The sequence below is a fragment of the Ursus arctos genome, unplaced genomic scaffold (genome assembly GCF_023065955.2).
Source record: "Ursus arctos isolate Adak ecotype North America unplaced genomic scaffold, UrsArc2.0 scaffold_3, whole genome shotgun sequence".
Taxonomy (NCBI): Eukaryota; Metazoa; Chordata; class Mammalia; order Carnivora; family Ursidae; genus Ursus; species Ursus arctos.
In genome coordinates, this window is record NW_026622985.1 from 12,997,951 (window position 1) to 13,022,386 (window position 24,436).

Sequence of the window (24,436 nt, forward strand, 5' to 3'; positions counted from 1 at the left end):
AGACATAAGGGTGTGTTCACGTGAAAGAAATATGGTGTACGGAAGTTAAGTTTACTTAATACATGTAAAGTCTATGAAATAGTGCTGGGCACCTAGTAAGCCCTCAATCAATGCTGTTATCATTTGCTTAGCTAGGACAAAAATCTCCCAAGTAGGATAACAGAAGAGAGAAAGGCCATGAGTGGCTGACAAATGACGGGGTTGAGCACACGCTGTGCGGTTATCCCCGTGAGAGTAGAGTGCAGCACAGGAAAGGAAACACAGTAATCCTTCTCAACAGTGGTTTCTGAGTTAATTCATTTTAACATGTGAATATACAAATTGAATAGCCTGGAGATCTTTTCACATATTCACAGTTGAGTTCAGAACTCTTAAAATAAAACCACTCACAATAATCATGTTTTGTACACACAAACACTTCTATGGAATAGAGCGGAGAGAGAGATCCATGCTCCATTCTCCCAGCGGATGGAAAGAAAGCTGGTGCCCTTAAATGTTTTAAGGAAAGGTCACACATTTTCTTCTTAGACTCATGAAAATGAAACAGACAATGAAAGTACAAATACTTGTATTTCAAGTCAGCGAAATCCCACCAGCTGCTTTAAAATTGACAAAAAGAAGTAAAGGCTGCAAAAGACTCACGGTCACTCTGTCTCCATTCATCCCAGAACTGCAGCCGTATTTCCTAAAGAACTCACTGACGCAAGTGATTCAGGGAAGGAACACCTAAGTGGAAAAAGGTTTTACGCCTACCAATCCAAGCTGTTTTGGAAATGGGTGTCTTTTATTATTTTTATTTATTAGGCTCTCACACTTTTATTTTTTTTTAATTTTTTATTATGTTATGTTAGTCACCATACAATATATCCTTAGTTTTTGATGTAGTGTTCCATGCTTCATTGTTTGTGTATAACACTCAGTGCTCCATGCAATATGTGCCCTCCTTAATACCCATCACCGGCCTATCCCAGTCCCCCACCCCCTTACTCCTGAAGCCCCCAGAACCACGAGAGACTATGGACTCTGAGAAACAAACTGGGAATCACACTTTTCTTTAACTTTCATGCCATTCTCACCGTTTTCTCGAAGAGTCCGTTTCCTAAGAGTCTGCCTTCAATCTAATAAGCAAACACATTTTAGCCATCTGTGTATTTCTTAAGAAATTCCCAACCTATTATTAATAAAGAAGGATTGCTCTAAAATCAAATAATTCTCCCACTGTCAGGACCTAATGTATGTAACAATCAGACACCATCCGCCTGAGGCTTTAAGTAACAAATTTTAAAACCCATAACTACCTATTAATATTCCAGAGGGAAATGAGACCCTCTACTGTGTACACATGAGGTACTCTGATAGAAATGGGCATATGTGGTCTGCTCTAGTCAGCCATTCTACTTCACAGAAGGAATATTCAGAAGTCACACCCAGGTGCCTATACCAAGCTTGAATAATTATGATACAAATGCAAAATTATAATACCAAAACAGATCAAGTGTTCATTAATTGATCTGTTGCTTCTTGCTAAAAAAAACTGTTATTTTCCATGGGGCCAAAAAAAATTGTTATTTTCCATGGGGCCATATTAACATTTAACCTCAAGTACATTTGTAATAAACACATCCATTTTCGGTAAGAATTCACTTCCCCTAGCTTCTTTCTAAAATCAACTCAAATTTAAGCTTATAGGTTAGTGAATAGGAAAATCCCTTTGGAATAAACAGGAGGAAATTTATGAATATTCTAAAGAATGATACCTACCTCAGGCCCTGTGATATGCATCAGACCAGAAACAGCAGAGGCAACAGCATCATAACCAGCTCGCTGAGACAGTGGACCTGTCTGACCATACCCTAAAATGAGATGAATAGACATAGTCAGCATCATGCAGGGAGAGCAAGAGTACAATGATGTGTTAAAATCTTCTGTGGCCAGAAATCTTGCTGCAATTTATTACTATGAGATTGATGGCATCCTTTGAAAAGGAAGCAATAAAAATTATTTATGATCTTATGCCCCAAAAGGTTGCAAACTGGTAACTTGAGGGCCAGATCCCACCTGGATGAATGTTCTGTCTGGCCTGAAGAGTGTCCTGAATTTCATTTTTATTTAGTTTCCAACATTTTAAAAAACAGGAGATAGCACATAAAATGCAAATTTCTGGCTTTTCTTGAAAATTCAGAAAATAAGTTCAAAACTAGGCCCACACAACAAACGATTAGAGTTAAGTAACAGCTCTTCCCTATACACAGGGAAATAAATTCTCTAACTTGTCATTCCTCCACAACTCTTACTACTTTATGCCTGATTCACTCATTTAATCTTACCTCCCAGACTCCATTCATATACACTACTCTTGTTCTATACAAAACAATATACCAAGTAAAATAAAATAGTGTCTCTCTGGATTCTGTTCACATATTTTCTCAGATATATAGATAGATAGACAGATAGAAATATAAATTTTTTTAAAGATTCTATTTATTTATTTATTTATTTATTTGACAGACAGAGAGAGCATGAGCGGGGGGGGGGGGGGGGGGAGGAGCAAAGGGAGAGGAGAAGCAGGCTCCTGATGTGGGGCTCGATCCCAGGACCCTGGGATCATGACCTGAGCTGAAGGCAGACGCTTAACCCACTGAGCCAGCCAGGCGCTCCAACTAAATTTTTGAACATAAATAATATGATTACATGAACTAACAGTGCTTTTTAAGATTACAAAAAGAAGGTGAAGGTATTTTTCTTTTTTCTTTTTTCTTTTTTTTTTTTTTTTTTGCCATCAACAAAAATCAAGAGAACACAATGGTTTCTCCTGCTCCCCTCAGTCCTGGCACTTATTGTTGAACAATACAGGTTATTTCAGGTACTACACGAATCTGTCCCCGTATCCTATGTTATCAACCAGAGATAGGATACATGAAAAACCTTCCACAGCCATCAGCTATTAGCTGAAATTTCCTACATACCTCACTTTAGAAAGATCAAAAAGGGGTGCCTCCGGGCCTTCGCTTGCTTCTCCAGGCACCTGGAACACTCTCCCTCTATTTCACTCCATATATCCACACACCTCACACTCCCTCACATCCTCCAAATCTGCACTCAAACATTTCCTTACCAGAAAGACCTTCGCCAGAGAACTTTTATAAAAGAGCACTCTCGTTTCTCACTCTTAATCCCCTTTACCTGACTACATTTGTCTTTGTAACACTTATTACAAGATACATAATACAGCTATGTGTTTTACTGATTTATTTTCTGTCTCCTCCCCTACCAAAATGTATGCTCCAGAACTTTTTTCTATTTGATTCATTGCTGTATTCACAGCATCTAGAGAAGTATTCAATAACATTCATTGAATAAATGAATAAATACTTGTCACATAAAATAATTTAAAAAAACAAATAATCTACAACAACTAAATTAATAAAGAAACTAAAGAAGTTTTTGTTTTGTTTTGTTTTTTACCAAAATGGCAATACAGGAGGTTCCTGAATTTTTCTCTTCCCACAGACACAACAAATGTATAGCTCCACGTCGAGCAACTCCCTCTGAGAAAAATCCAGAACTAGTTGTTTGACTCCTATAATTTGGTGATAGAGAAAATACCCACATCTAAATAGGTGTTTAAACCCCACTCCAGGCATAACACTATAAAATCAGGAGGGAACCCTCAACTCCCAGCTTCTCCTCAAGGAGTGAAGGGTTTGGACCACATATCTGGTGCCCCAACTTTTAAGGCTCCCACCTGAGGGACAGGCCCCCAAAGCACCTAGCTCTGAGACCCAGCAGAGCTTACATTCACAAGTCCCATCGGACTATAACAAACAGAAAAAGAAGTTGTTGACAGGTACACGAGCACTAACCACAGCTATCTTCCCAGGGATCAGCACAGAAGGATCAGACAAAACCATCCATCCAAAGGTCTCACTGCATACTTTACAAGCTGCTACATGAGGATTTGGACAGTAATTAACATACACCTAGGTGCTGACTACAATCCCACCTGGAACCCAAAAGAGCTGGTGGGTCACACTCAAGCTCACTCCAACAATACCAGGTCAACAGAGTCTCTCTGGAAAGAGCTTCTACACATGTCTGGCACACCAGCTTTTGCACCTACTGCCCAAGGGATGGGACCCCAGATCATCTGGCTCCGACAGACAATGGGTTTTGCATTCACAAGTCCCACAGGGCTATACCAAACAAAGTAGTAGTTTTTGAATAGCAAACTCCATGGCTATACATCTGGGCTCAGTGAAGAAGGCAAAAACACCTGTCTCTCACTTACTCCCCAGAAGGGTCTGACTGCATACTTTCCCAGCTCGTTGTCTAAGGTCCAGCTTCTAATCAACCTGCACCTAGGTGCTAACTGCTATCATCCCCCTGGGGACATTAATGGATCTTGGCACACCCTCAACCCCTAGAAGCCACTAAGAACAAAGGCAATCATAAAGATTTGAGGGAACCTGGAGCTCAGACCAGGCTGATTGATGAGATTCATCTCCTACACAAGACCAGTCCCAAGACTGAGAGAGGTGGCTGTTTTAGCTAATACACAGAAAACAGAGAATCAAAGAAAAATGGAGAAACAGGAATATGTGGAATTCCAAACAAAAGAAAAAGGTAAATCTCCAGAAACTGATCTGAAGGAAATGGAAATAAGTTATTTATCTGATAGAGAGCTCAAAATAACAATCACAAAAATGTTTACCAAGATCAGACGAGCAAGGCATGAATAAAGTGAGAATTTCACAGGAAAGCAATGCATGACCAAAGTGACAATTTCAACAAAGAGAGAGAAATTATTAAAAAGTACCACAGAAATCATAGAGCTGAAGAATATAATAACTGAAGTGAAAAATTCGATGGAGACACTCAACCACAGACTAGATCAACTGGAAGAAAAGTAGGAAATTAGAAGACAGGCAGTGGAATATATCCAATCAGAGGAGCAAACAGGAAAAAGAGTGAAGATAGCTTAAGGAACTTATGGGACGTGATCAAAAAGGCCAATATACTCATCAAAGAGGTCCTAGAAGAAGAAGAGAGAGAGAGGAAGAGGCAAAAGCTTATTTAAAGAAATGCCTCAAAACTGCCCTTATCTGAAAAAAAAAACAAGATAGCCAGATCCAGGTAGCCCAAAAAGTACCAAATAAGATGAATCTAAAGAGATTCACACCCAGACACATTATAATTAAATTGTCAAAAGTTACAAAGAGAGAACCAGCAAGAGAAAAGCATACAAGAAAACTGTCATAAGTCTATCAGTAGATTTTACAAAAACCATGCAGGCCAGAAGGGAATGGAATGAGATATTCAAAGTGCTGAAATAAAAATGTTGCCAGCCAAGGACACTCTATCCAACAGAGTTATCCTTCAGAATCAAAGAAGAGATAGAGAATTTTCCAGACAAACAAAAGCTGGAGGACCTCATCACCTCTAGACCACCCTTATAAGACATGTTAAAAGGAGTTCTTCAGGCTGAAATGAAAGAGTGCTAATTAGTTACATTAAAACATATCTAAGTATAAAACCCACCAGAAAAGGTAAATATATAGGTAAATTCAAAATGTTCTAATGTTGTAATGGTGGTGGGTAAGTCACTTATATAACTATAATATAAAAGTTAAAAGACAAAAGTTTATTAAGAACTCCCATAATGACAGTAATTTCTTAATGGATACATTAAAAAATGTAAATTGTGACATCAAAACCTTAAAATGTCAGGGGAGAATGTAAAAATTCAGAAGTTTCGTATACACCCAAGTTAGGTTATTATCAGCTTAAAATAGACTGTTATGGGGTGCCTGAGTAGCAGTCAGTTGAGTGTCCAACTCTTGGTTTCAGCTCAGGTTATGATCTCAGAGTCAAGAGATCAAGCCCTGAATCAGGATCCACACTCGGCGAGAATCTCCTTAGGACTGTCTCTCCCTTTCCCTCTGCCCCTGTGTGCTCTCTCTCTCTAAGAAATAAATCTTAAAAAAAAAAAAAAAGAAAAGAAAAAGTAAAATAGACTGTTATAAGATGTTTTACATAAGCTTCATGATAGCACAAAGCAAAAACCTATAGCAGATATACAAAAAAGAAAGAAATCTAAGCATACCACCACAGAAAATCATCAAATCATAAAAGAAGAAAACGAAAGAGGAAGAAACAACAGTTACAAAACAACCAGAAAAGAATTAACAAAATTACATAGGAAAGTCCATACCTATCAATAATTACTTTAAAGCAAATGCACTAAATTCTCCTATCAAAAGACATAGAGTAGTTAAATGGATTTTAAAAAAAGACCCAACTACATGCTGCCTACAAGAGACTTACTTCAGCTTTAAGTACACAGACTGAAAATGAAGGGATAGAAAAAAATATTATATGCAAATGGAACCAAAAGAAAGCAGGGGTAGCTATATTTATATCAAGTAAAATAGACTTTTAGCCAAAGATTCTAATAAGAGACAAAGAAGGGCATTACATAATGATTAAAAAAGTCAATCCAATTAGAGGATATAATATTTGTAAATATTTATGAACCTAACATAGAAGCAACTAAATATTTAAAGCAAATATTAATAGACATGAAGGGAGAAATAGAGAGCAATACATTAACAGTAGAGTTGAATAACTCACTCTCAACAATGGGTAGGTAATAAAGAAAGAAAATCAGTACGAAATCATTGCACTTGAACTACACATTAAACCAGATGGATTTAACAGACATTTATAGAACATTCCACCCAAAAGCAGCAAAATACACATTTTGCTCAAGCATATCCATGAAAACTTCTCTAGGATAAACCATATGTTAGGTTGCAAAACTAGTCTTAATTAATTTAAGAAGACTGAAACCTTCTTAAGCACTTTTTCTGATCATGAAGGTATCAAACTAGAAATCAAGTATAAGAAGAAAGTTGGAAAATTCACAAATACATGGAGATTAAACAACATGCCCCTGAAAAAAACCAATGGATCAAAGAAGAAATCAAAAGATAAACCAAAAAAAATCTTGAGACAAATGAAAATGAAAATACAACTTAACAAAACTTGTAAGATACAGTAAAAGCCATTCTAAGAGGGAAGTTTATAGTGACAAATGCCTACAATGAGAAAAAAAGAAAGATCTCAAACAACCTAATTTTACACCTCAAGGAACTAGAAAAACAGAACCAACTAAGCCCAAAGTTAGCAGACAGAAGGAAATAACAAAGATCAGAACAAATATGAAAAAATTAACAAAATAATCTTTAGCTAGATAATTAAGAAAAAAAGAGACAGAACTCAAATAAGAAAAATCAGAAATGAAAGACAAGTTACAACTGATACCACAGAAATAAAAAGGACATAAGAGACTATTATGAACAACTATACAACAACAAACCAGACAACCTACAATAAATGGATAAATTCTACATATGACCTACCAAGAATGAATCATGAAGAAATATAAAATCTGAATAGAGCAATTACTAGTAAGGAGATTGTATCAGTAATCAAAAACATCCTAAAATGCAAAAGTCCAAGACCAAATGGCTTCACTGGTGAACTGTACTAAATATTTTAAGAAGATTTAATATCAATCTTTCTCAAATACTTCCAAAAAATAGAAGAGAAGGGAATGTTTCTAAACTCATTTTACAAGACCAGCATTATCCTGACACTAAAACCAACAAGGACACTACAAGAAAAGAAAATTACAGGACAATAACCCTGATGATACAAAAGTCCTCAGCAAAAATTAGCAAACCAAATTCAACAGAACATTTTTAAATACACCATGATCAAGTGGATTTATTCCAGGAATGCAAGGATGGTTCAACATCCACAATCAATCAATGTGATATATCACATCAACAAAATGAAGGAAAAAACCATATGATCATCTCAGTAGATACAGATAAAGCACCTGACAAAATTCAACATTCATTTATAATAAAAACTGTCAACAAATTGAGTATAGAGGGAATGTACCACAACATAATAAAGTCCATATATGCCAAACCCAGACCTAACACCATACCAAATGGAGAAAAGCTAAAAGCTTTTCCTCTAAAATCAGGAACAAAACAATAGTACCTACTCTCACCACTTCTATTCAACACAGTATTGGAAGACCTACCCAAAGCAATTAAGCAAGAAAAAGAAATAAAATGCATCCAAATCAGAAAGGAAGAAGTAAAACTGTCTGTTTCTGAATGACATGGTCCTACATATAGAAAACCCTTAAGATTCCATCAAAAAACTGAAATTTAGTAAAATTTCGGGATACAAAATCAATATACAAAAATCTGCTGCATTTGAGGTGCCTCAGGGATTCGGTCAGTTGAGTATCTGAGTCTTGGTTTCATCTCAGGTCATGATCTCTGGGTTGTGGTCGAGCCCCATGTTGGGCTCTGTGCTCAGTGGGAAGTCTTCCTGAGATTTTCTCTTTCCCTCTGTCCCTCCACCCACTCATGCTCTCTCTCACACTCTTTATCAAATAAATAAATTTTTAAAAAATCTGTTGCATTTCTATGCACTAACAACAAATTATATGAAAGAGAAATTAAGAAAGCAATCCCATTTATAACAGTATCAAAAACAATAAAATATCAGGGGACCTGGGTGGCTCAGATAACCATCTGCCTTCGGCTCAGGTCATGCTCTCCAGGTCCTGTGATCGAGCCCCACATCGTGCACCCAGCTCAGCAGGGAGTGTGCTTCTCCTTCCCCCTCTTCTTCTCCCCCTGCTTGTGCTCTCTCTGTCTCTCAAATGAATAAATAATATCTTTAAAAACTATATTTGTAATATATTAACCAAAAAGATAAAATATCTATACACTGAAGATTATAAGACAATAACGGAAGAAACTGAAGACACATTAAATGGAAAGATTACCGTGCTCTTGGACTGGAAGATTAACATTGTCAAAATGTCAACACTACCCAAACCCATCTACAGATTCAACACAATTTCTATGAAGATCCCAATGCACTTTCTATGGAATTAGAAAAATAATCCTAAAATATATATGAAACCACAAAAGACCCCAAACAGCCAAAGCTACTGTAAGTAAAAGAACAAAGCTGGAGACATCACACTTCTTGATTTCAAAAAATATTACAAAGCTACAGTAATCAAAACAGTATGTGGTACTGGCATAACAACAGACAAATAGACCAATGGAACAGAATACAGAGCCCAAAAATAAATCCATGCATATATGGTCAACTAATCTTTAACAGGAGTACCAAGAACACACAATGGTAATGGACAGTCTGTCCAATAAATGGTGCTGGAAAAAAACAGATATCCACATGCAAAAGAATGAAATGGATCCCTATCTTACGCTATACACAAAAATCAACTCAAAATGGTTTAAAGACTTAAATGTAATATACGAAACCAGAAAATTTCTAGAAGAAAACATAAAGAGAAAGCTCCTTCACACTGGCCTTGGCAATAATTTTTGGATGACACCAAAAGCAAAGGCAAAAATAGACAAATGGAATTACATTAAACTAAAAGGCTTCTGTGAAGCAAAGGGAACAATCAGAAATGAAAAGGCAACCTACAGAATGGGAGAAAGCATTTGCAAACCATGTATGTGATAAGGGGTTAACATCCAAAATGTATATGGAACTCATAAAACTGAATAGCACAAAAAAATCAAATAATCTGATTTTAAAATGGGTGAAGGACCTGAATAAACATTTTTCCAAAGAAGACATAACAAAAGACCAATAGGTACATGAAAAGGAGCTCAACTTCACTAGTCATCAGGGAAATGCAAATCAAACTCACAGTGAGATATCACCACACCCTTGTTAGGATGGCTATTATCAAAGACAAGAGATAACAAATGTTAGCACGGTCATGGAACAAAATGGAACTCTTGAGCACTATTGGTAGGAATGTAAATTGGTATAGCTATTACAGAAAACATTATGAAAATTCCTCAATAAAATAAATTAAAAATGGAACTACCCTGTGTTCCAGCAATCCCACTTCTGGGTATACATATCCCACATAAATGAAATCAGTATCTCCATAAGGTATCTGGACTCCTATATTCACTGTAGCATTATACAAAATAGCATAGATATAGAAACACGTTGTGCACTTTAAATATACACAATTTTGTCATTTATTTTTCATGCAGCTTGGGAATAAAGAAAAAAATAAAGATATTAAAACAAAATCCCCAGATAAAATTATCACTTAGCATTAAGAAATTAAAACAGTTCAAGATTAAATTATATTTATCATTACCGATGACAGAAAAGATGTCACAACATCTCCTTTATGCATTATTATGGAAAGTTTCACACATAAAAGTAGAGAAAATCATATAATAAATCCATTAGCAACTTCCATAATTATTTATTCATAGACAATCTTCTTTCCACTACATTTATTTTTCAGTTAAAACTATTGTATGAAAAACAAAGTAAAACCATTAAAAAAAAGTCTTGATTCAGGTAAAAACAGTCACACAAAATCCTAGATTCTGCCATGTTTGTATTCCAATTGCAAAAACAAAATCTGTAAATTCTGAACTGTTACTTTTTAAATCTTTAGATAAGCAAAAATGGGATATGAAGGGAACATAATGGGAAACAAAGTGTAAGGCAACATTCTCCATAAATACAGAAATTAAAAACCAAGCATTAGGAATGAATTCATATTCCAGGGCAGCTAGTTTACAACTGTAAAGGGCACCCTAGACTAAGCTTCCAGTATTCTACACAACAGTTTTTAAACCACCCGTATCTCCAGCATTAAACAGGCCCCCTGGAGCAGAGAAAAGCTCCACCATAATACAGGAACCCTGTGTTCAGCGAACCACCTGTTATCTCAACAGGAAGTCAAGAGAAGGAATTAAGTTTCAGTCCGCTCTCAGAGAGGAAAATCAGGTGCTCAGGAATCTGGCCAGGAGCCCAAATCCCTCAAAGGGGATAAATCCAGGCCCCTCATCATCAGCACAACTCTAAAGGGAGTCTTCTAAATAAAGGCCTGCAGGAAAAAATGCTCAGAAAAACAAACAACTTGCTAAATAAAAGTACACCATAATAGTTGCCTTGTGATACAAATTCTTTTGTTCAGTTTACAACAAAGAGGAGGCATAAATACCTAATTACTTTAAATTACAACTTCCAAGTACTTCTTTTAAAGAGAAATAGGGGCACCAAGGTGGCTCAGTCAGTTAAGGAACCGAGTGTTGATTTCGCTCAGGTCATGATCTCACGGTCGTCAGATCAAGCGTCAGGCTCTGCGCTGGACGGGCGTGGAGCCTGCTTAAGATTCTCTCTCTCCTTCTCCCTCTGCCCCTCCCCCTACTTCAGGTGTGCGCATACTATCTCTCTCGAAAATAATTAATTAATTAAATTTTTAAAAATAAAAAGAAATATAGTTTTTCTCATGGAGGTAGTATGGCACAGTGAATAAGGATGAGTTTCAGGATTGAAAAAAGCCTGGATTCAAATTATTGCTGTGTGAACTACTAAATCTTTGACAATTTATCTGATCTCCCTGAACCTCCTCCATGTCTTCATCTGTAAAATGGCAATATTCAATTTTTATCACGTAGATTTCTTATGAGGATTTTACTTGATAAGACAGCATAAGCAAAGCGCATTTTACTTTGAGAGCTAAATATACTTCATTAATAAACATGCATTAATCAATATACTAATAATATAGTAGCTTACCCTTTCCACAAAATATGGAGAATAACAAAAAGAAACTGCCTTGAGGTATGTTGAAATGATGAGAATAAATATTCTAAGCATTGCAATTATGTTGTTAATAACACATAAAAATTAAAAGTTTTTGTACTTGGAAACTTGTATTTGTTCATTTTAGAGAAAAAGTTGACAATAAAATAAATTAATCATATATATACACACACACACACATACATACATATGTGTGTGTGTGTGTGTGTGTATTTTATAATACTGATGAGAGATAGAAGCAGAAAAATATTCGTCTTTAGCCCAGAAGGCTGACCTATAGCCTGCATAGTCTCTATAAGGATTAAATATGTGCTGGTTACCACATTCTTAAAGGGTCTCATGACTGCTTGTACATCTCACTGATAGTTCATATCAAGCTGAATGATAAGCACCAGAGAAATCTTTTAAAACTATTTTACAAGTAGTAATTCGAAGAAGACATTTATGATCTAATACTCCCTGCACGTCCCCTCCCCCTTGAGCACTAAGCATATAACAACCAGCTTCATACAGCAAAAAGTCCAGCTCTTTCTGTCCATGGGTCCTGTCCCCGTGCTACTTAAATAAACGTAATTAAGTTGCACCACGCAACCTCCCAAGAATTCTTTCTTGACCATTGTACTTGACCATCCCACAACAACAGGAGTCAAAATTATTCCACCTATTCATCTTATACTTAACCTTAACTATTTGAATGCTGACTGTCAGGACTATCCAAAAATGTTTCTGACAATACATAGAAGTTTTAAAGCAGGGAACTAATATTGTCAAATGCTATTTTGTAAAGCTTACTCTGTTGGCAATGTGAGGGTGATTTATCAATAATCACCCTAAAAAAAAGAGCTAAAAAAAAATTGTAAGCATGGGATCCAGATAGTTCTTTTTAATGTTATTCTAGCTTTACAATTCCAATACAACCATGATCAAAATCCAAATTAAAGAGAAAAAATCTAAGCATGTCAGTTCTACTGTATGTTCAAGTAACAGGGTGAGGAAAATTAAGGAGGTTAAGGAAAATCAGAGAGGAACACTACACATTCATTCATTCTTTCCCTCGTTTTCTTTCTCCTCTCTGTGTGTCTCAGTAAATCTCTCTCTCTCTCTCTTTCTCTCTCTCCCCCCCACCCCCTTACTCACATTCATTTTAAGGAGCAACCTCGCCATCTTGTGGCATTTATGAACATTGACTATAAAGCAAAACATTCACAGGCAGAAGCAAAATTGTGAGGAAAAGAAACTAAAGGGAAAAGATTTCTTCTTTTAATATTTGCCCCGAATACCAGATGATCTGGCCTTCTCGCTCCTGGCTTCACTCATCTTTCTTCTTAATTATGTCTAACTGTGCTTTCTTTTTCTCCTTAACCTAAGCGCTTAGAAAGCAGGAGCTCCCACAGTGCTCAACATGATATCAAAGGTTAACCTTCTGAGGGCCAAATAGCCCTTCAACAAACTGGCAGGAAGCTATGAATTCTCCCCCGAAGAAAATAACTGAACATATTTCGAATCCCATTCATGCACCCTTGTTGAGGATGCAGGTCAAGGACCTCACCAAGCAATCACTGCTTGTCTCTGTCCACTCCAGGCCCACAGCACCTCCATTATCAGCATAACTCTCCTGAGGGGGATCAGTTCAAGGACAGCTGTGAGGCTTCCAAGCAAATGAGAGCTCTAGCATGGAGCTTCGGCCTGATCATAAAAAGAGAACAGGGAACAAAATAAAGCATCTCTCATCTAGCCTCTGTCATTAGCCTCCTGCTTCTGGTCTCCCTCCCTCATGCTTGCCTCTTGTGATCACAGTGATCTCCCTAAAATGTAAATCAGTGTACTACTTTCCTGACTAATGCTTTCTACAGACTTTCCAAGTCACCTAGAGTAAATCCAAACTCTTTATCCTTGTGTCTTAGTCATGCCTGCTCTCTGGACTAATGTCATCGATTTTCCCACTGCCCTTTATCTTGAGTCCCACTGGTCTTCCTGCTGTTCTCTGAATACACCCACAGCTTATTTCCATCCTGGAGACTCTGCACTACCTAGAATGTTCTTTCTTCCAATCGTCACACGGCTGGCTACTACTGATTATGTGATCCTGAACACACCCTCTTCAAAGAGGCACTCCCTAATCACCCAATCTAACATAGGTTTCTAGGAACTCCCTAGCATTTTATCATATTTTCATTCTCCCTGAAGTACTTATCACCATCTGATACTTAACTTTTCAGGTGAATATATGTCTCTCCTCTAGAATGTTAGCTGTGATGGAGGTGTATGTTCTCTGTGGTATCTTCAGCACTTAGAATAATGTCTAACGGTATTTCAGCAAGTATGTATTAAAGGAATGAATATAATAAATAAGCTAGGGAAATAGAAATAACACATCTTCCACTGGCTATAAAACAAAAATTAAATTGTACTTCCTCTAGTAATACCTGAAATAAACTGTCTGGGGCTCGGGGGAAGAACAATATGGGAAGGTCCAGGCAACTAAATTTCCCAGGGTTAACCACTGACATTTCCTAAGAGTCCATACATCTTTGGCCCCTTCTCTTATCCTCAGTGTTCTCTCTAATGAATTTCATCCTTATCACAGCCCCAAACAAGATACTGACAACACCCTATCTAGAATAATAATGACTAGTTATCAAGTTATTAAGCATTAGACAGTGGTAGATGTTTGTCCACTCTATCACTTAATTCACATAAAAACCTTATGAGTTAGGTACAATTATCCCTTTTTACAGCTATAAAACCTGAGGCTTAGAAAGGTTAAGTGACCTGTCCAAGGTCACACAGATAGGAAGTAGCAGAGTTAAGATTTTAACCCAAGTCTGAATCCTTATACATAAAGATGTTTGCTTGTGTGTGTACAGACATCTCTACCAAAAAATCCAAAGTACCACAAGTGTAAAGATGCCCTAAACAGAAAGTATCATCCCACCTCAGTCACCCTCACAGGCCACCGATCCAGACTGCTCCTTCTTCCACAATTGCTTCACTGAATGAAACTTCACCCACACATCTGCACAATCCAGAAACCTAAGGGTCATCCTGGACTCTTCTTCAGTTCCTGCCCATATCCAGTTGGTCACGGACTCTTTCTTTGATCTGCTAAATAACTCTCAAATCCATCTAAGCCCTTATGACTTGAAATAGCTTACTTACTGGTCCCCCGGCCTCAGTTTATTGTTCACAGGGCTACAAAGACCTTTCAAATATGTAATTCTGATCAAGTCATTTCCCTTATTAAATTCTTATTAAGTTGCCCTACAGGATAAAAATTCCTTAGTATGACAAACTAAGTCTTTTGTGACCTGGCCCCTAACTACCCCATACACCTTATCTCCTGTCAGTCCTCCAAAGCAACTCATACTTAGTATAGCTGCTCTCCAAATACGCAAGGCTCTTTCATTCCTCTGGGCCTCTGTAAGTGCCATTTTACTTGTGACTCTCACCTCCCCCATCTGTCTAGTAAAGATAATCCCCTTCAAGATACAGACTTAGTCGATAATGGGCTATTATGGACAATAAAGAAAGAGGTTTCAAAGAGGACTACTATCTATCCTGCTAATGAAATCAAAAACAAAACAGGAGTATGTTTAAAGCTAACAGCATGCTATTCGCTAGATAGGTAATACTACTATTCCAGCAGCTACAGAAACTCCAACAATAGATTATTTACCGGAAAGAAGATCAGAAGGCAATAAAATATTTTATAATAAATAAAGTAATCCTTCAAAATACATATAAATACAGTTCACCTGAACAACACAAGTTTGAACCATGCGGGTCCACTTTCACACACATTTTTTCTAATAAATACAGCACAGTACCATAGATATATGATTCTCTTATGATTTTCTTAATAAAATTTTCTTTTCTCTAGCTTATGTTAAGAATACAATATATAATACATATGAACATAGAAAATATGTGCTATTTGATTGTTTATGTTACTGGTAAGTCTTCCAGTCAAAAGTAGGCTATTAGTAGTTAAGTTCTGGGGGTCAAAAGTTATAAGCAGATTTAACTGCAATGGGGGGTCAACACCTCTAACCCCCACATTTTCAAGGTCCAGTGAATCTGGACTTTGTTTCTCTCTTTGCTCATTTTCTCATGTATAAAATGTTTCTGAATTAAAATGATAGAAGATGAACTACTGATGGATTTTATTTTTATTTAATTTTTTAAGAGTTTTATTTATTAATTTGACAGAGAGAGCGAGAGAATGAGAGAGCACAAACAGGGGAGGCAGCAGAGGGAGAGAGAGAGGGAGCAGCAGGCTCCCTGCTGAGCAGGGAGCCTGATGCAGGGCTCAATCCCAGGACCCTGGGAACATGACCTGAGCTGAAGCAGACATTTAACTGACTGAGCCACCCAGGCGCCCCGATGGATTTAATTTTTTTTTTTAATATTTTCTTATCTGTCCACTGGAAAGGCCTAGAACCAAAAAGGCTATCCAGTGGCAATGAGCATTCCTCTATCCAGACTGTGGTCACTAAATGCCATTTCCCACTAAAAGGAACTAGGATCCCTTGGAGAAATGGCTGATTCCAGGATGGGGCAGGAAACATACAAAATTCATCTAGAATATCTTATTATATCAGAAATCAAGGAAGCTATCAAAGACTACTGGTCATGTCAAAAAAAATGCAGAATCCATACCTGAAAAGGCCCACAATGGCCAAAGATAAGATCATTTTGAGTATGAATAAAAATAACAGCTACAATGGACTGAAACACAACAAATGTGTTAAATTCTGAGAATTCATAATGATATTTTTTTTAAATCATCAGTCACCCTTGGCAGACAAGAGGGAATAAATTCATTATTATGACAACTGGTATTAAATAAAGGGAAAGAATTTCATCTATCTTGCCTTTACTAATCAAATGCTAATCAAATAGTTGATGAGAGGATATCCTTTTATAGAAATTTTCCAACCAACATATGAAGAAGCAATGGCAGAATTAGGATATTACCACTTTGTAATTCTTAATGGATTAATAGATCTAGGCAAGCATCATCAAAGACTTCTAACAACACAAAGAGAGCAACAGCTAGCCTTTATGTGCCCCCTAGTGGAACTACACATCATCTTCTACGAAATATTCTTAACAACAACAAAACAAAACAAAACAAAACAAAATCTGAGCAAGCCTACAGATGTCAATTTTTAAAGAAGAACAACAACAAAATTAAACATATGGGAATGTATCAGCAAAATTCAACTCAACAAGACAATAAACTGTTTTTTTAAACAAGTTACAAGAAAAAAAGAGACTGAGGAGGAACCATATAAATTACAGAAGATTTAAGAAACTTATCAATCAGTTGTGGGGCACCTGAGTGCCTCAGTCAGTTAAGCATCTGCCTTCGGCTCGGGTCTGATCTCAGGGTCCTGGGCTCAGGGTCCTCAGCCCGCATCAGGCTCCCTGCTCAGCTGAGAGTCTGCTTCTCCCTCTCCCTATTCCCCTACCCCCTGCTTGTATGCATCTCTCTCTCTCAAATAAATAAAATCTTAAAATATATATATATATAGATATCAATCAGCTGCAATGACTAGACTTCATTTGGATCCCAATTCAAAATGACTATAAAGAGAAAGAGGGAGAGAGTTGGGACAATTTGAATACCAACTGCATATTTAATGATATTAAGGAATTACAGTCATTTTTTATTTACATGTGATCACAGTGGGTGTTAATGTTTTAAAAAGAGTCCTTTTGGATATATACTGCAATATTTAGAAATGAAATGATATAAAACCTGAGATTTGCTTTTAAGTAATCGGGGAGGGGGGGCGGAGAATATGTGGGATTATGGACAAAATAAGATTGGCCATGAGGTGATTGTACATGTACCTCAAGAACCATTATACTACTCTCTCTACTTTCCTGTAACTACATTAAATGTCAAAAAATAAATTTTTAATGATATGAAAATTTCACTTTGTACGTCCAAAAGTACACCAAGGAATATTAAAGCTGAATGGGTCTAGTGTAAAAATTCTTGCCTTACAGATGTGAAAACTGAGGCCTACAGAAGTTAAGTGACTTGTCCAAAGTCATAAAGCCAATCATTAGCAAAACCAGAACAAACACTCCAGATTTCAGTTTCCCTATCAGGTTCTCCTTCATCTGAACAGGAGCATTTTATTCTATCGAAGAACCTTCTTAGCCATTTCTGTTTTATACGATTAATTCAAGAATAATAATTAACATGTACAGAGCACCTGTTGTGTGCTGGTGGGAACTGTACTGGAACTTTGTATGTATCACTTCATGGCAGTCTCACGAAAAGTACATTAGGTATTTTAATTACTATGGAGAAAAATGAAATTATGAGAGACTAAGTGCCTCACCCAAGGTCACACAGCTACTCACCGTGATTCTGTTAAGTCATTATCAAACTGTGGACACTCAATATTGTGTAACCACTTTTACAAAATATTTCCATGAGTATCAACAGTTCATACATTGTTCCAAGACCAAATATGTGATACATTAATCATTAGGTTTGCTGTCTCAATAACCTTTGAAATGTGACCCCTCACTCTCTATCACAGACAGGCAGCAAAACTGGTTGACTAATTGTACAGCATCTAAAGCATCTAAAATATAATAATAATAAGCATATGTTCCTAGTCAGAAAGGGCAAGTAAATTTGTAAGTTAAGCAGTATTCTGCCATGTGGCAAAAGCATACTAAGAAAATACAAAATTAAAAAAAGGTTTACACTGATGATGTCTGTCTTTATCACAGAATTACCACTTCGTTTTACAATATCCAGTTTGATGATGTTAATATATAAAAGTATGTTTGTTTAAGAATTGTTCCTTATGCATAGGTTTCGGTTTCCCCAACTAGTGAACATAACAATAAGCACACAGTAAGCACTTAATGTAAACATTTGTCACCTGACTGCTGCATATTTTTGTATTTTATAGTATTTCATGCATGCCTATGATATTCTTCACATAAACTATCAAAATAAATGTTTTTAAAGGACTGACTGGAGTTAGGGATAAGTGGGTATCAAGATACTTTCTTGTCTATAATATACACAATGTTTTTATGGAAAAGTAATTAAAACTCTTCAATACTTCCATCATCGAACTGGAATCTACAATTTCAAAGACTTCCATGATCATGTCAATGCATCCTGCTAAAAGCCACTTTAACTACACTGCAATCTTGTACACACACACACACAAATTATCCTAAATCCCAGAAGACTTATTCAAGTAGAGAACGAAAAAAACTATTATAAAGACTTATATAATGAAAATAAATTGCAGAATTTGTCCTCACAGTAAGAATTCAAATACAGGGACGCCTGAGTGACTTAGTCAGTTAAGCGTCTGCCTTTGGCTCAGGTCATGATCCCAAAGTCCTAGGCCTGCTTCGCCCTCTGCTTGCTGCTCCCCCTGCTTGTGCTTTCTCTCTCTGATAAATAAATAAATAAAATCTCTTAAAAAAGAATTTAAAAAAAATTCAAATATATTTTCATGGGATCTATTATAAAGAAATTATATTAGCAGTTATAAATATCTATATCCCAAGAGTCAACATTTTCTATAAGACACATGCAGCTCACATTCTGATAAATGTCCCATAAAATCATTAAAGAATAATAGAATGACTATTGCTATGTATTTTTCATTTTCAGGTACAAAATCAAATTTTAAATGTCAGAAATATAAAACATACTCTGAGTAGAAAAGAAAATAAAAATTCAGCCAGACTCTCACATAAAACCAATTCCCTATAGTTAGATTCCCACACCCCAAATAGCAGCACTACGTCAGACTGTGAAAGAACATTCTAGGCAAAGAACATAAAAATGTTCAGTACTGACCTCTCTGAGAGACTAAATATCATCTCAAATCAAATCCAGATAAATGGGTAACTCGACTGAGTAACAAATTAGCAAGAATCACCTTTAGCCTTCTTTCATTGCCAAGAGAAAAATATTCAATTAAGTACAGTCTACATCTTTATTTAATAGAGATCAATAAAACAAGAGGGTAACAGTAACCCAAGTAAGAAAGATATCAAATAAAATCCAGTAATCCTGGAACTGCCCAAAGTTGGGAGCAATTGAAGTCTTTCCAAAAGTGCAAACTTCTAGGCAAGCAATGTTTCCTAAACAAGGAAATACGTAGTATTATACATGTGTATACAACAAATCCAAAAGCAGGGAAGCAACAAGAAATCAGGACAAATAGTGTATAACATATAATGGCACTGGTGAAAATAATCATTGTAGAATAAACTGAAGGAAGCTTTAAAAAAGTTTGCAGTTAAGAGCACATCTAGAGCTCAGACCTTGGTTTTTAAATACAATTCTCCACTCAACGGAACCAGGGCTCCTTGGAGAAATGGTCGATTCCAGGACTAGGACAGGGGAGGAAGGGGGACATAAAACAGGAATAACCTGGAACATCTCATGCCAAAAATTTAGGAAGTGCTCAAAGAATGGTGAGGACATATCAAAAGGACACAGGGGACATCTTGAAGGTATTCCCACTGACCATATCTGGGGCAATCTGAGCAGCAAAATAAATAATGATAATAAAGGACTGGAACTGATTGAATAAAACATGAATTCAAGAGTCAACACTGATATAAATAAAGGAAAAGGAAAGATCTTCCCTGTTATAGAAAGGGACACTTCTGTTACTCTTATTGTGTTCATAAAAAATGTAGGTAGATGATAGAGTATTAGATAGATAGATAGATAGATAGATAGATGATAGACAGAGGCAGAAAGAAGGCTAAAGTAAAAGTATATGTATATCCAAGTACATGGGATAATAAACTATAAGTAATGAGTCCTAAAACACACCTGAACACCACATAACTTGCCCCTGTGCTTGAGGAAGAAGAGGAAGATAAAGAGGAAGAGGAGGAGAGGAAGGCAGCAGCAGCAAAGGAGGAACAGCTACCATTTCCTGAACACTTCCTTGTAATAACCCTTTACTAACCCTTATAATAACCCTTTCTTATAACCCTAAAATTTACAGATGAGAAAAATGCACTTGGAAAGGGTAAGTAACTTATCCAAAGCCACATAAGCAGTAAGTGACAGAGACAACATTTCAAACAGTCTACTGTATAGTGGACAACGCCCCTGCTCTCTTTGCCCTGCTTTGATCTGAGCACTTCCAGCTTTATCTGTGTTAGGCTTCTAGATAAGGTATTTGAAGAAAAGGCTAAATAACTTTAAAACACTATACTACACTGTTCTCCCTCACAATGTTCCTAGATACCTCCCTGAAGCTGCAATGAGAGTATCACTTGTGAAGACACAAGACCAAGGCTATAAAGAGGTCAGGACGAGCTAAGTCCAGTGCTTTGAAGCAAAACTTCAGGAACGAAGAGAACACCCACCACAGTGCTCAAAACAGGAACCTGGATAGTCATCTAATTTCTAGTAAATCAGTTACAACATTTTATTCCACCAATATTGATAAATATCTACTATGTGTAAATTTTACTTCCAAGAAAATCAGTAGCATTTAAGAAAAACCATTGGTGTCCAATAATAACAGAATCCAACTGTATGTAGCCTCCCCATTTGCTGAGCATAGTTTCTAATGCATCAATGGTTGGGCATATGCCGGAAGGGGTGGGGGTGGAGGAAAATGAGAAGTACAGTCAGCAGGGAATGTCTTAGTTAATTGGTACTATCATGGTGATCTAGCCTTGGCAGGGGTTAAAAGCCTACTTGTTTCATAGAGTACTTTAATGGCTTCTTCAAAGACCTCCCTTACTCCATCGGTGGTCTCTCACCTCCAGGGCCTCTTTACACTGGAGAATCTCTCTTTTCCAGCTAATAATCACTTATGTTCCCCCCTCAGCCCCAGACATCATCAGTACACCACCAGCTTCCTTCTGCCCCCTTGGACAGGATCTAAAGCAGTCACACAGTGTTTTTCTTTCTCACTCTGATCCACAGGAAATATTGGCAAGACCACAGTGGCTCCCAAACCGCAGCCCTCCAGACATCCTCTGTCTCCCTAAATATCTCAGGCATGAATCACATATCAATCCACTTATCTACCAAGCTCAAGGGAACAAACACCAAATCCTCCCAGAGGTCCAATTCAAGGTCTTTTCCTTTGGTTTAAGATTATAAATTTGCAGAACTATTTCTTTTGAAACTGTAAGTGTTAGATTAAAATTTTTTTAATTTAAAAATGATTATAGAAATATACCAAAATCATACATAGTTATCTCAGGGTGGTAGCACTATAAGTCATAATTATTTTCTTTTTTATAGTCCTCTATTTTCAGAATTTCCCACAATAAACATTTATTCCTTTTGTGGCTGGCAAAAAGCAATAACAGATATTTTAACTAAAGAAAAACATAGATAATATAAATATCTGGTTTATTCTACAATTAGATGCCTGATGAACAATAGTCTTAAAGTATACTTCCCAATATTAAAGGAAAAGCTGCTTTTTTTTCTAAGTGCATGGCAAATGTCAAAATAAGATCTAACTATACTCATCTATGGTATCTCCACCAATGGTGAAGACACTGACTCAAAAAAAAAAAGTCCAGTACTGTATTCCCACTATAAAACTATGATTTTATATCAATAAACTTATCTTCCTCATTATTTGAACTAAACTCACATTAAGATGAATTACATTTTCTTTCAAGAATCCAAACAAGGGCAAAGGAAGATGATTCCCAACATTTTATATCAGGGGAGTCAGCCCAGGTTCAACATATTTCTGTGGATAATCCAAAAATAAATAATTAAGAATTTATCATGCTAGAATTAGAAACCAAGGTGAGGATAACATTATTTTGTAGGAAATAGGTATTTCTATTTATTTATGGAACTGTGCAAGGAACAGAAAACTTCCCAAATTATATGAAAAATCACTGCATAAAAATATCCTCTGTGGCAGCCCTCAGTTAAATGTCCTTAATGAAGTGATTAAAGACTTTCAGATTTTGTCATCTCCACATGCAACTTCGATTAAGCAGTTTGTTCCTCCATCATCACTCAGGGACTATCACTTGGCCTGATGGTCCCATAGCCTGAAAGTACTTGGTAACAGACTTATCACAAAGTTGTGAACCAATGCCAAGTTTCCTCCTGATACAGTCAAGTTCCAAAGCCAGCTTTATGTTTTTAATTAACACTATCTTTGCACCAGATGTAAATAAATATCTGGAACACTCTGGGAATATCATTAGAGCCAGATGAAATATCAGGGTTCTTCTAACTTCTGAGTTAACAAGGCAGCAGACACCAAGGCCAGTATGCTTTCTCTCAACATCCCATCAAAATACCTATGGAAAGATAGAATAAAGATCAAAACCTGGGAGGGGCAGGGTGGACAAGGGGAGGGGGGTGGGGCGGGAAGTGGGGGGAGAGAGAAAAACTTTGAAGGGAAGATAACATCACCAACGTTTAGTGGAGAATTTCCACTAAAAGCATCATTGGTGCAAAGGATTAAGAAGCACATTCTTGAGTGATAATCACATGCACACTATTCTGAACCAGAACCATACAGGCCACCTTCAAATAAATCGGGGAAAAAAAGGGTTTTCCCCCACATGTTCCTATGCTAATGAAAACCAGCCAGAGATTAGGGTAGACTTCCTTATCTTTACAAGGTCCTAATTAATTAATTGATACTTTTTATGAGGCAGTGAAGAGAAGATTAAGAATTCTAAGGAAAAAAGTTTGGTCAAAGGGATTTTTTTAATAAGGTCCCTTTTAATTTCTACATTAAGTTATTATCTGCAATGGTTTTTTTCAGTCCTTTGCAGATAAGGACTTTTTAATTTTTTACTTTTGTTTTATTGTGTCTGCTGGATGTTTGCTTTAAACATGCAAACAGCAGTCACCACCCCTACAAACAGCATGTCTGGTGTATAGAGGCTCACCCATGGAAAATCTCCACAGACATGGCCTGGTCTCTGCCTCTCCAAGAGACGAGGTGACCTGATGTTTATAATTGTGATGACTGATCATCCAATGACAATTAATGAGTTATATCCAATTACAAACCTTTTTTTTCTCATTTGGAACATCAGGAGCCAGGCTTCCTCTATTCTGTAACAGAAATATTACTACCACAAAGTAGTACATGTGCATAGTTCCCTGAACAGTAAAATAAGCATCTCTTGCTTTCATTCCCTTTCTTTTAAATTGTGTGAACTTTCCTCTTGGAATGAAACTCTCTAACCATGCATAACCAACTCGAGGGACACTAGTGACAGTTTTTCAAGGCCATCTTTTTCCAGAAGGGTTATCACATAGCAAGTGGCCAAACATCTCAGTCCACAAATGCAAGATTTTCCAAGAGTACCCTGGCACAGTCAGTAATTCTAGAATCCATAAACTGCACATAAAAAAAAAAAAAAAAAAAAAAAAAAAACGAAAGATTTCCAGAACCAGAATTTGGGTCCTCCATCAGTCTCATTCAACTTTTCTGTTTCCTAGTACAAAACAGAGGAGAAATTGCATAAGGACTGTAGATGGACAGGATACCAGGATGCTTTGATACCTGAGCAAAAGCACTGTGAGCAGGAGTAAAGACAAGAGTAATTCTGGAAGCAATTCAGGGTTAGGAAGTTGGCTGGGGATGGGGTGGGAGGGGACTTCACATGGTATCTGTGGCCCTAGCTACATCATAGTATCAGGCAACAAAAGCAAGAGACTAAAAACCTCAGCGCTGCAAACCTCTAGCTA

General features: G+C 36.8%; 1 protein-coding gene across 9 annotated transcripts in view; it reads right to left on the reverse strand.

Annotated features, from left to right (window-relative positions):
* The window catches only part of SUGCT (succinyl-CoA:glutarate-CoA transferase), a 756,457-nt gene that overhangs the window by 669,598 nt on the left and 62,423 nt on the right, over window positions 1-24,436 (reverse strand). For all 9 annotated transcript variants that reach the window (XR_006409930.3, XR_008956284.1, XR_003317135.4 and 6 more), the window contains one exon: window positions 1,762-1,853. Coding sequence is in view for 5 of the 9 variants with exons in the window: in XM_026502829.4 (XP_026358614.1) it covers window positions 1,762-1,853 (92 nt within the window). In the remaining 4 variants the exon portion in view is untranslated. The remainder of the gene's footprint in view (window positions 1-1,761; window positions 1,854-24,436) is intronic.